This window comes from Leptidea sinapis, chromosome 19, assembly GCF_905404315.1.
Source record: "Leptidea sinapis chromosome 19, ilLepSina1.1, whole genome shotgun sequence".
Classification (NCBI taxonomy): Eukaryota; Metazoa; Arthropoda; class Insecta; order Lepidoptera; family Pieridae; genus Leptidea; species Leptidea sinapis.
The window spans coordinates 1,704,303-1,717,580 of NC_066283.1; the positions used below are offsets into that span (position 1 = coordinate 1,704,303).

Sequence of the window (13,278 nt, forward strand, 5' to 3'; positions counted from 1 at the left end):
TAGTGAAAATTTTTTCACGTAGTATCTATGTAGTTCTTTTAAAAATCGCAGCATTCGATAATATCGATTTTCAGTTGTTTTTTTTTATTCAGCTTAGACAAGAAAGATGGATACTTCGAAAATTAGAGTAATTTTTGAGTACGAGTTCCGACGCGGAACTAAGGCCGCAGAAACAGCTTGCAATATCAATATTGCGTTTCTAGATGGGACTGCCAATGAACGCACCGTACGATTTTGGTTTAAATGCTTTCGTGATGGAAACTTTGATCTGAAGAACAATGAATTGAAAGAGATGGTGAAAGCCGATCCGAGCCTAACTACCCAGGAATTAGCGGCATGGTTCACCATTACCTTACCAACAATATTAGCTCATTTGCGACAAATCAATAAAATAAAAAAATATGAATGTCCTAAAGCAAACCTTACCAATAATAATATGTTTGGTGGTCTCAGCATGGTGTTTTTGCACTATAGCTTTCTCCGATCTGGTGAAGCAATAACGACAGATGTCTACTGCTACGAACTTCGAACAATCTTCACTCGACTCATGAATCGATCTTCACCATTATTGCTCCATCATAACACGAGACCCCATACAGCACGAGAAACCGTTTTAACTATACAGGAACTGCAATTGGAAACCATTCGTCACCCTTCATCTTCGCCAGACCTTGCTCCAACGGACTACCATTTTTTCTTGATTTGGATAATTTTCTACGTGATAAGTTTTCTTCTCAGGAGGCAGTACAAAATGTTTTAACACAGTTTGTCGAATCTAGATTCTATCGCAAAGGCATATAGGCGGACGTACCTACTCTTATTTTTTTTCTTGCTATATAGGTACTCTTTTCGCTCCTTCTCCTACAAAATCTACTGGCGCATCGGTATAAATATGATGCCACTCTGGCCAGGTTTCTATTACGATAGTATTACATAATTCCAGTCGGGTACCTAACTAGAAATTGTTTTTTGCAGTCTGCCTGCTTTAACTGACGCAACGAACCAGGGCCGTGATCTGCTATCGATCGGTACTAGGTACGAGCTTGGTATAGAAATGCCCTGGATTGTAGCAGTACCTGCAGTAAATAACATCAGTTAATATAAATGTCTAATACCTAACCTTTAACGTAATACGTTCGTAGAATAATTATAGATCACAGAAATATAAATCGTGCAAAAATTAAAAGAACATATTATATATATATTTTTTGTAGATAACGGTGTGGGTTCTCACTAAAATTAATTTAATATCTACTTTAATTTGAAATTGTAAAATGTATTGTGTGAACTGTTTGTTGTCCCTAAGAAATAAAATAAAAATAAATAAAATAAAAATATTAATTAGCTCTGATAAGAACCGTTTCATACTGCTGTACATCAAGTCATTGAATCGTGCAGATCACCAGCAGTACAGTCATCGTTCTCTCGAAGACCGCAGCTATACGTACCGCTTTACACGACCTTACTCAGTGATTGCGTGCGCGCTACCAAAGATAATCGCGCTACTGACTTATGAGCGTGTTTTTGAAGTCGGTTATTTTTTTTATTTTTTATAAGGTGAAATGTGCACAATAATCATAATAGAACTATTACGTATAGTCCATAATATATTCCATCATATAACGTGGCGACGCATTTCACGGCCTATATCGCCACGCCAACAATAAGGCTAACCGTCGCCTATAGATGTTTCAAAACAAAAACCATAACCAATGTCTCTTACAATACTTAATAAAAAAATTATGTCTGATATTAATATAATAGCTAATTATCAATCAATATTGCCTAATGACACAAAATGGCTATGTAGTAACATCAGTTACTACTTTGATAACACCATGAAAGTAAAGTTTCCATCTGTATTTTATTTTCATCCAATACTGAATACTGATTTTATTAAACAAAACAAAGTCGTAACAGAGCTCCGGTGTTATTATTAATTGTACTTAATAATAATAGGAATGTGAAAATACCAAAAGTAAATTTATTTGCAACTCTTACAGGAACCGAGGAAGGCGTCTCAAAAGGAAGAGATGTTAATTAATTAGTGATGAAAAGAAATGCAAGAGAAAGCAAATTAAAACAACTGAGCAGTGCTATTTCAATTATTGCGGAGAAGTTGATTACATCATACCTTCAGAAAAGAAGCTGGTTGAAGGTGTGTTAGTGTGCGTGACAAGCGACGTCTTACACTTGCGATTTGTTATTTCTATGACACTTTGTGTTAGTGTGCGTGAAGTGTTTTCACAGCTGTCACAGATAATATATAAACGTATAGATCTAAGGAAAATATGATCAATCGATCCGACGTTTCCCGTGTTTTTTCGACTTTTGATTTCACAATAACAAGTGAATGTGAAAACTAATTATTTTGTATTATTTCATTTATTGGTAACAAGACCATCATATTAAACCAAAAACATTAACAGAAGAATATTGTATATATATATATATATAAGAATAATAATAAGAATATATATCATTGACAATAACTTACATTACAAGAAAAACCCCCGTTAGATTATGGGCATTAAATTTCTTCGTGATAACTGATGGCAGCTCTCAGTCTGTCACTGTCATTAGTCTACTGACATGTGTAATGGGTATTCCTAAATCCAGTCATCATTTGTTATATTGTTGAAGTTCGATTTTTCGTATCTCATACGATTAGGAGAATTATTTGAATTACGAACACCTGAATAGCGTAATCAATGTAAGTTTCAATTTAATTTAAACAACTAAATATGTACATATTTTTTACTTACTACTTTATTCTACAGGATTGGTATCCGTGGTACAATATTTTCATTGCGTAGAGTTATGTAAGATTGTTGCTAGGTTCTTCACGAATATAATATTTATTGCGATATTTTCTTTCACAATCATACATCCTAAACAAATAATTTAATTTATTTTGAACAATTTTAAAAGATTTTAATAATTTTTTCGTTTGAAGAATTCATGATTGATAAGATAAACATAACCTAATTCCTTTTTTAAAACATTAACTAGCAAAAATAGTTTTGCGATTGCGATAGGAGACTTTACGAGTTTACAAAAATCTTTAAATTTTATAAATGGTCACCCTTTTAAAATGTCAGAGGAAAACCAGTATAAATAATATATACCCATGGGACTCATTCATACCACAATTCAAAGTTCTTATTGTTCTAATAAACCCGCTTATAGTAATATATTCTGACATTTATCACACAACAGATGACTGGGGCAAGTGCAGTATCTACTATTACTAAGCCACAGATGCGAGGCCTCCTGACAAGTGCTATTAAGCGTCATTTGATTATATCATTTACCCTTGCTGGTATTTCTGGAGTCCTATGGAAGACATTGGTTGGTGATGCAAGAAAGAAGAGATATGCCGAGTTCTACAGGTAAATGATACAAAATAATAATTGATTTCAGATATTTCTTAATTTTTACATTCAGAAATACACAACAAGTTATTGTTGGAAGGTACAACATCAAAACCTACTAATGACCTACCTAAATACCTGAAAAGATCATTCTTTTGTCACTCTATCATGCTCATCTCATGATGAGCATGATAGAGTGACATGCTCGCTTAAATGCTGTTACATGTGGTGGCCACATGGGGCTATTTATTTCCTTCTCTAAATAAGGTTGAGGGACATGATGGCTCATCCCCTTGTCATGCTCATATGAAGAAACACTACTTGTGGCTGGATGATCCTCTCTTTGAGAACTTGATCTTTGCTTTATGTTGTTAATTTTAAAATTAATCTATTTATGAGTTATTTTTCTTATCAATGCAATCTATGATGGGAGGATCTTTATCTATCTGATCGGAGGAATATATAGCAATGTATCTTTCCATGTATAAAAACTATGGGTTGACTATTGACAATATCGGTATGTTAAATAAAACTCTACATTTTTAAAAGGCGGGCTGTGGTCCTGTGTTACCTCTGGTGTTGCAAAATTATATCTGTGATTGTGATTATTTAACATCAGTTGATCCATACGCTCAATTGACCTCCTCTACTATAAAAAATAATATGTTATTATGTAAAGTGTGTGTAGAATGATGCATCCACTCTACTCAATAACTCTTTGTGTTTTTTTAAAATAATTTACATTTTATTAACATCGTTGTGTTAGACACTACATATATGAGTCTTAGATTAAGAATTGGTCTCCCCTGCGCTCCAACTAGATACCACTGATACCTGAGAACAATAGCTTCTTTATTGCGGCAACTATTAGGTGCTTGTGTGGGTTGCATCTTGACACTCAATGGCATCTTTCAAATTTTGTAACATATGCTTCATGTTATACATTAAATTAATAAAATAATTACTGATGAAATGTGATCCTAGTGTCTTTCTTATTTCTTGTAGTATTCTTTTTACTAAGTTTTACTAAGCATCCTTGCATTTCAGTTTCAATTATAAGTTTAACAGAACATGTGGCATGTCAATGTCACACATTGTTCGAGACTGTTTTGAGTATGAATATGGGCATAGTATTAGTTGCCACACTTTTGACTACACCTGCGGTATCTAGTTTATATTTTAGTTTTTGTGGATCTGCTATCAGTCTTAGACTTTAATCAGATGTGTTCCTATTTCTCATGTGCAGAGTGTGCTTCCCCGCGGAAGCATCTACTCATCCTGCTAACTTACTCTTTGGAGTCAAGTGTTTGCACATCATAGCATTCAAGCGTTTCCTATAGCTAACATCTAAAAGAGGTGTTACTAAAGGATTGTGGTGGCAAGACAGTCTAATATCTTTCTGAGGCTAGCCTTATTTCATGCTTGATTGTAGTTATGCCTAGGTGTTGGTGTATTTCAGTATTAGTGACAAACCACTATGCACTTGAAATATTTCTTAATATAATATTTTGCTCCCTTTGGATAACATTGATGTTGGATGTGCATCTGTATTGTATACCGCATGTCCACGCTGGCTTCAAGATTGTTTTACATACCAGTAACTTATTATCTAATGCAAGCTTAGAATTTTGTTTCATTTTCAACTCATCCCTCTTTCCGTCCGTCCGTATTTTACTGATTCCCTTTATGGCAGTTCTTTGTCTCCCAGTTTCACTGGTGGGCAGGTTTCTCTTGGTAGTGTGAAAGTCACATGTGTAGACTTGGATGCACTTGCCTTAATTCTCCAATCCTCTATTGCTATATTTTGTTTAGGCTGGCTTACAAAGCTTGGATGCTGTTCATGCATCTTTATCTGAAGCTAGTACTGTAGCGGTATCTAGTTAGTGCGCAGCGGAGACCAATCCTTAATCTTAAGTTTTGAGTATTTATGTTGCATAGCTTTATTGTAATTAAAATAATTTGTAAAATTATGGAGGTGTAAATGCTTCAACTTCTTCCCATTGAAGCTCAACTATTTCCAAATTGAAGGTAAAGGGTAAAATGTATAATTTTCGAGATTCATTAATTTTATATTATGTTGACCTGATTGAATAAATCAATTTGATTTAACACACCCTGCCTACTAGTATGGGGCGCAGTTCAGGATTGACATCTTGAGCAGTAAGAGAAACATGTACCTCTGTTGTACTTCATGTAGATGTAGAAAATAACTGAGCTAGATGACTTCCACTGGTGAATTAAAAATTTGTTATATGTTTTCCTTTTTATTCATTAGGTCTGAATACTGAGTATATCTGATAATAATAATAATAATATTGACACACTACACAAATTATCTTGGCCCAAACTAGGCATAGCCTGTACTATGGGTACAAAGACAATGATATATTTAATACAATATACTTACTTCAACATACATAAATACATATAAACATCCATGAATCGGAAACAATCATCCATATTCAACATATAAATGGGTGAACCTACCGGGATTCGAACCCGGGACCTCTAGCTTAGTAGTCAGGGTCACTAACCATTGGGCTACATGGGTCGTCAATGTAATGTTATGTTTTATTTCTGAAATGAAGTACTTATATCAAACTATTTTTCAGGAACTATGATGCTGAAAAGGAATTTGAAGAAATGCGCAAGAAGGGTATCTTCCAATCATGTTAAGCATAACTGGTAGAAATGTAGTTCTTATTATTATGTTGTAAATTATTTCAAAATAAATATCATACATTCATTTTCTTTGATTTATTTATATTAGCATTAAGAGCGGGTATTCGATCGCGACGAAAACTTCCATCTTTCCGGTATGATGTGATACTGTGGGCAGATCTGAGAAAGTATAAGTCTTTATTTTGTGCACTGAAGAGTAAAAATATTTTTAAATGACAGTTTTTAAAGAAAAGAACTTCGTAGCGTTTCACTATAATAGACGTCTGAGCTTAGATTAAGGATTAGTCTCCCCTGCGCTTCAACTAGATACCGCTACACGCTTCGTATCACTCCCAAGATAGATGTGTTCAAAAACGCATAATCCCTTACAATTTTAATAGCTCGAGACCAAAGATGACAGAACACCTCACACAAGGTTATTTGGTTGGAACTGCGCCATTAACCACAAACCCAGTTTCTATAAAAGACTACATATTAGGTTGCCGAAAGTTTCTTCGCATTTTATATGAAAACTTAAGAATTTTTTCAGTTTATTTACCCTTAATTACAGTATACCTATATTATGTGTCATTCTAACCCCGTTTAGAAATTTTGGGACTTCTGATTTAAAAAAAAACTAGATAATAATGATAATGTTTTTTTACACACACATCAAACATTACATAGCTACAGAAATAAATATTATAGCTAAAACTAAAAAATTATGTAGCAGCTGTGGGGCAGTGTGTGTCAAAAGGGTTACAACTCAGGTTACTTGTCATAATTGGTCACAGCACTGATTTTCAGCAGCTACCGTTTGACGCTTGCCTACGCGGTGCTGAGTAATTAATTATTAGTAAATTATAAATATTTATCGATCTAGTTTTGGCAGTCCTCTCTCAGCTGTCCTTTGGCAGTTCATCTGACACTGCCTAAAAAATTCTTTAGAGAACGAAACAGGTCTTCGAGAAGGAAATCTTAAGATCATGTCTATATGACGTGTCGGATGCATTAACATCTCCCAGCCAAACTCTTATATAATTTTTGCTGAGTGCATAAAGATGTATGTGACTTAGCGTTATATCGTGATGAAATATCACATCATTCCTATTGATCATTTCTGGCCGATGTCTCTGAACTTCTTGCTTCAAGCTCATCAATTGTTGGATGTAGAGATCCAAATCGATGGTTCTACCTGTTGGTAAAAGATCATAATGAACAACGCCTTTCCAATGCTACCATAAACAAAGCATCACCTTATATGCCACAGTCTGACTCACTTTTCGTCACCCAACTATAGATATCTTCCAAAACGTTTCGGTTTCATTACGACTCATTAGGTAGGTACCTACACGGTTCATTAGGTTTCTCTAAGTGAGCCTATTTTTGTGAATGTTCTTGATATAATGTTAACCAAGTATTATGGATCATCAATCATTAGATTATAGTGTATAATTACACAAGTAGGAGCTTAATTATAGTTGATTATCTCCTTATCTTCTTTGATTATTATTCAATGATGAAGTTAAAATACCTTTGAATATATAATAACACAAGTACGGAAGTCTCTCTCTCCAAAATCAATCAAAGAAATAGGGATTCTTGCGTTCATACAATAAAGTGTAATTCATTTAACTCCACTTTTAAAATATCGGTCGGATGAAGCTCGGACGTGCGTCACTGCTCGCACAAGTCCCTACTGGCTGGCCTACTCTGTAGAGGCCACCGCACGTACTTACGATTTGGATATCTACACGGGTAGTGAGACAGTCCTGGTATTATGCAAAAAATTTTAGTACGTAATTATCATATCTGGTTGGTTGGTAGCGCCAGACGGTGCTGTATTCGCATAATTCTAAGGTTGACACAGGCACCATCCAATAGGATTCAGGGATTTGGTCTACTTCGGCACAATATCTTCGTCTACTTTTGTACGTTTACTGTCTTTCCCAATATTATCTGGATAAGGTATAAGCCTGGTAAACTGGTGCTAGCGCTAAATAACAACGCCCTCTATAGTGACAATTTATCCCCGGAAATCAAACAGCCATTATGTTCAAAAGGCCCGAATAAGTTTGAACCAGTTTGTCACTAGATGGCACTAGACGACATCGAGGTGCCTGTGTCGTTCCTTCTATATAATAATATGTCAATGGACTTATAGTAAACCACCTCAACTAATTTAATCTTCGCCCCAAATAAAACCAAAGTATAGTTTGCAATATTTTAATCCGGACACCAATTTAACGCCAGAATGAATAATAATAACAATCAAACGGATACATAACGTAGCTTGTCTTTTGTCATTTAATATCAGTTATTGGAGTGTCAAAACTTATTCTCGAATGAAAATATAATTGTAATTAGTGTTGAATTTCCAAGAATAAGTTTTGACTCGAATCACTCTTGTTTAAAAGATAGAAATACAGGTACCAGCCTGACGAATTTAATACATTAATACTAAGTAGAGGTAAAAATGCTGAAAGGATTATACTATAAGTAGAATTAGATAGAAAATTTTATTACGAACAATTTTTTGTTATATAATGCTACATCATTGTGGTTTGATAATAGGGGATAGAGCTCAAATATATTGACAACACCTTTGTAAACATGGTTTAAGTAAAAAATTCTTCACTTTATAAAGATATGATTTTTTGATCAAGATATGATATCGATGGGCGAGGCGAGTGTCCTATATTTCCCAAAAATGTATCGGTGACTATTTATTAGATACGTAACTTATCTGTACGTGACATGTAGCGACTTATAAACCCCAGGAAAGTGAGTTGTAATTTAGTATTATGCGGATAAAAGCTACACCAGTTTTAACTAAACTGATGTTTTACTATAATTTTTCATTGTGAGATTCTTCAATTAATTTTGAATTCCGTCATTTTCCAAAGCATTGCTGCTCAAGTCCCTCAATATTTGGAGCGTTGTAAGCGTACGTAGCAATATAATTATATATATATAGGAGAAAGTCGTCCCGCAAGGAATTATCAATAAGATAATTCTCTTTTTTTTATCATTGCCCGAAATTAACAAATAATATGCCCATTATAGGTGGTATGTTTACCCTCCTCTAAAAATTACAAATTGTTAAAATAATATCGAATATTATTATGAAAAAGAAAACAATTAAGTGATGTTATACGAATATTAAAAAATATTTTACAAAATCTAAGTACTCGAAGCTAACATTGATGAGTTGGTCGAGAAAATTTATAATCAATCCTAGACGCGATGGATGGACGCTACAATCAGTAAGTAATTCCGCATATTTTTTATATTATATAACATTACTTAACCGCAATCAATTAAAATATTTTTTACAAGAACAGATGACAACCATTGCTTCTTTCCGAAGTAACATTGCGGTAAATTCATTGAGAATTTCACTGTGATTTTCCTGGAGATAGACTACGAGATGTAGTTGTGTAAATTGGGAAGCTTAAAATAAATATGTGGAATATTTACCGGAGATCCTCAAACATATTTATGAAGTAAACCACACTGAACAATAGGAAAGTAATAAAGAACACACATAGGGCTTAAGAAATGGGTTTTTTTAAACACTTAATTTTAATTTAACAGTTACACCTAACATTACAAATAGATATTTTAATTACATAATATGGTAATTATAACTACACTAATTTAATTAATAAGCGTAATAGATTAAACGTTTTGGGTAAATCTTATATATAAGGATTTGTGGCAGTTTCACGGCGGTACTTTGAAAATATTGTGTAAAAACATATAAAGTTGTGTGCGCAAATCCTATTGTGCACAACATTAGGGCGAGTCTACATATTTGTTTCGACAAATATATGAAAATACCTTAACAAATCCTGTAGGTATACTCGACGGATTTTGTTTAAAATATTTGTTCATTTCCATAAAAAAAATGATCACATTGTGGTAACATAACATGGGGTATACAGTAGGCTACTTGATAGAGGAAATCGGTAATATTTTGTTTTCCTGCAAAAGAGATATCCATATTTGATGCTTTTTTCATTACATTTATATACTTCATGGTGTGATCACCACACCTCGAAATAAATGTGTATATACCATCTGCAGTTAAATCGAATATAATTAAGTGATAATAAACAAAATTATTCAAAAACATCGAACGAACCAGCGTTGTTAAGTCAAATAGATTGGTCAACTTCACGAAGTTCAGTTTAATCATAGTAATTAAAAGTAGGGACAATATTATTACTGATACGAAAACGTATTTAAAGCTAGTTTAATACAAGCATAAATAATTATCTGTTTACAATTGCGCACAGGTAAATTGGGCAAACAAAAAATTAAAATAACAGAAATATATAACTAGGCAGATATGTTAGAAAATACATACTTACAGTATTGTTATATGGGATATTTAATAGAATGCACTCACTAGGAAAAAAACATTAAAAGTGAAAATATTTGTACTCAGTACCTAGTGTATCAAATAACTGCCACTATTATATATATCAAATCTATCTGGTCCACAGATAGTAAGTTTTAGAAAAATAGCTAGTTAAAAAATTGAAGATATCGTACTTCCCGGATAAAATATAGTTAAAAACATACGAGGAAGGTCTATTAAATGATGTACTGCGATAAACTCGGTACAAAAATACAGCATAGCAAAATAATTTTGAAAAACTTTCAGTACTTTGACTGGATCGCAAAACTGTATTAGGTTAGTGAACTATTTATTTTTCAGTTCACATTAGTCAGACAAATGCATTTTTTTAAAAGTGAGTGATAAGTAAGTGAAAGCGAAATCTATAACAATCTCTGTCATGTTCATCATGTTGGCCGTGTTCGTATATGTACATCTCTCGTGAGAGACGGATCGGTTTTTCTTCGGCACAGACTAGTGTATCAATCAAGCAGCAGGTTGTGCCATACAATGACTGTAACCTGACCGACCTATGCATGTAATGTGCTGTCAATTTCTCCTTGTACTTGGCATTCAGTACCAGCTTACTTTAATAATTGAGTGTCTTTTAACGCCAGTTCCATTTTTAGCTATGACTGGTCAACAATATTGTGGATTTTGCAATATTGGATAAAACACAAGTAGCACTGCGGTTGCGTGATCGTTTTGTTCATATTTTTAAAAATGGTGCACGATCCTAGGGACATTTAAATAACACAATACCGTCCTAGGTTCCTAAACTATTATTTGGTTATTGTTAAAAATTCTGTAGAATATGGTTTTAAATAGGAAGTAAACGGTAACTTTGAATTTTTTTAGACTATTCATAGTATCACACAACATTTTTGCACTACTTGTTAAAAAAATACCATTCTGAAACCTACCAGTTCATTCATGTTCAAATCAAGTACGTAATATTAGATTTATAAGATTGATTCAGAAGGAGCATATCACACAATTTTAGTAGAGACATGTGAAACTGTATTTAATGTTTCGAAGCCTTTTTGCTATTTTTTTTTAAAAGTGATATTTAAATATTAATAGTATATTTAAAATTAATATTAATTTAAAAACAGTTTCTTTATTGTATATAATATACGATTTCACGATTTCAAACATAACGATATTTAGATGATTTTCTACAATGAAATGATTTACGCTTCATACGTACTGTTGGAAGTAATTCTCATAATTATAATGGAGTGGTGTCATACCTATTGAAGAACAAAACAGATATATAATTAAATATGTGGGTATTTTTAATTTTAAGAAAATTATAGTTCTAAAACTTTTATTACTAGCGGTAAGTTCTGTGACCAATACCATACTCTTAGCAAACAGCTTGAAAACATTGAAATAAACGTTGTACACATATAATAAGTTAACATTAAAACAGTGACCTGCACTTTTGTAGTACGAATAGAACAGCATATAGCTACCTAAATTATTGCTAAACCTTTTCATATGAGTATGGAAGGATCTACAAATTGATATTCAAGCCAATTACTTTTTTTATATAGTTTACTGATTTAAATGGGTAACAATACATTTATTAAATTGTCCTCTTCGTTCTAACTTTGTTCTAAATTTCGGTTGATTTTTATTAATAAATCTAAAGCATCAAAAAGATCTAGCCTTATATGCCAATGAGATGTTATGCATCGCTATTTGTAATATAACAATAAAAAAATATCTATGTAGCTGTTTTCGTCATATGAGCGATAATTGCAACAATTTAAAAATTAATTCACAACCTGGCAGAGATAACGTACGTAAGAGGATCCGCAGAAAAGTTATACAGTGTGCTCTTAGCTGTTATTAATGCGACTAATAAAAAAGTTAAAGCTAAAGGCTCAAGACGGAGTGCAAATCAACCATGAAACGCGAAAATCTAAAGTTCAAAATTCCTTTCAGTTTTACAATACTGTATTGGTTATCACTATGAATATTTAGCTGATAATATCATTTCATCGAAACGTTTTATTGTGTTTGAACAGGACATAATATATCATATTATATTATGTTATATTCAATTGCAGTTGTCTGTACACCGGTCTGTAGAACATTCCATACTCATAAGTAATTATTAACTTCTAGGTTATGTTAGATCGCCAGCGATCATGTATCTCCGCCTCCCACATCAAAAGTCCGCCCCTCGTACTCTGTATATCCATATTCGTCTTCGTCGTACTCGAGTTCCTGCCCGCGTCTGACAGCCTCGACGTCGGGACCATAGAGCTTCACACATACTATATCTTTATAATTCTCTAAGGCTAAAGCTAGAATGGACCCACCGAGAAGAATTTCGCATGATGTGACGCGTTGTGGAGGCGTGTATACTGCTATTGGTTTACCTGAAGATATAAATTAACATTGAACCTAATAAAATTAAAATATTTTTATACTTAATTAAATTTTACAATCACTTATTATGACTATACTAGAATCTGCCACACATTAGAATTAGAAACACGCCTGAAAAACACGGGCGTATAAAAGTTACCAACACTACACTTGACTTTAGGTGACCACCTCCGCCCTATAACCACATCAAAAATGCGCCATCACGCCGTTAGGTTTATGATTCAGAAAATAAAGCCGTATTCTTATATGTGAATCGTTGCCCCTAGTAATTTTATCTATACAGTACCACGAGTGATCTGGTAAAATTATTAGTTTTGATTTTGAGATTTAGCATACTGGTTCAATGAAAAAGTTTCCCTTTAAAACATATCAATATATTATAGTATATAATAATATTGAGTAGAGACAGGCTTTCGTAGATATATGCATGATATT

At 33.2% G+C, this 13,278-nt stretch overlaps 2 protein-coding genes across 3 annotated transcripts in view; one reads left to right on the forward strand and one right to left on the reverse strand.

Annotated features, from left to right (window-relative positions):
* Positions 1-2,555: 2,555 nt before the first annotated feature.
* Positions 2,556-6,121, forward strand: LOC126969955 (cytochrome c oxidase subunit 6C). The gene is made up of 3 exons (XM_050815602.1): positions 2,556-2,713; positions 3,220-3,392; positions 5,987-6,121. Exons 2-3 carry the CDS (start codon positions 3,220-3,222, stop codon positions 6,048-6,050), a joined length of 237 nt encoding a protein of 78 aa, XP_050671559.1. The 5' UTR covers positions 2,556-2,713; the 3' UTR covers positions 6,051-6,121.
* Positions 6,122-8,247: 2,126 nt separating this feature from the next.
* LOC126969873 (NACHT and WD repeat domain-containing protein 2) overlaps positions 8,248-13,278 on the reverse strand; it is an 82,879-nt gene continuing 77,848 nt past the window's right edge. For both annotated transcript variants that reach the window (XM_050815457.1, XM_050815456.1), the window contains exon 24: positions 8,248-12,833. In XM_050815457.1, the coding sequence (XP_050671414.1) occupies positions 12,598-12,833 (236 nt within the window). In that variant the 3' untranslated portion in view covers positions 8,248-12,597. The remainder of the gene's footprint in view (positions 12,834-13,278) is intronic.

Excerpts from the sequence above, each read along its gene's own strand:
- LOC126969955 (XM_050815602.1), top strand. The coding sequence starts at position 3,220 with ATGACTGGGGCAAGTGCAGTATCTACTATTACTAAGCCACAGATGCGA. Across the intron at positions 3,393-5,986 it reads AGATATGCCGAGTTCTACAG|GAACTATGATGCTGAAAAGG; the intron begins GTAAATGATACA and ends ACTATTTTTCAG.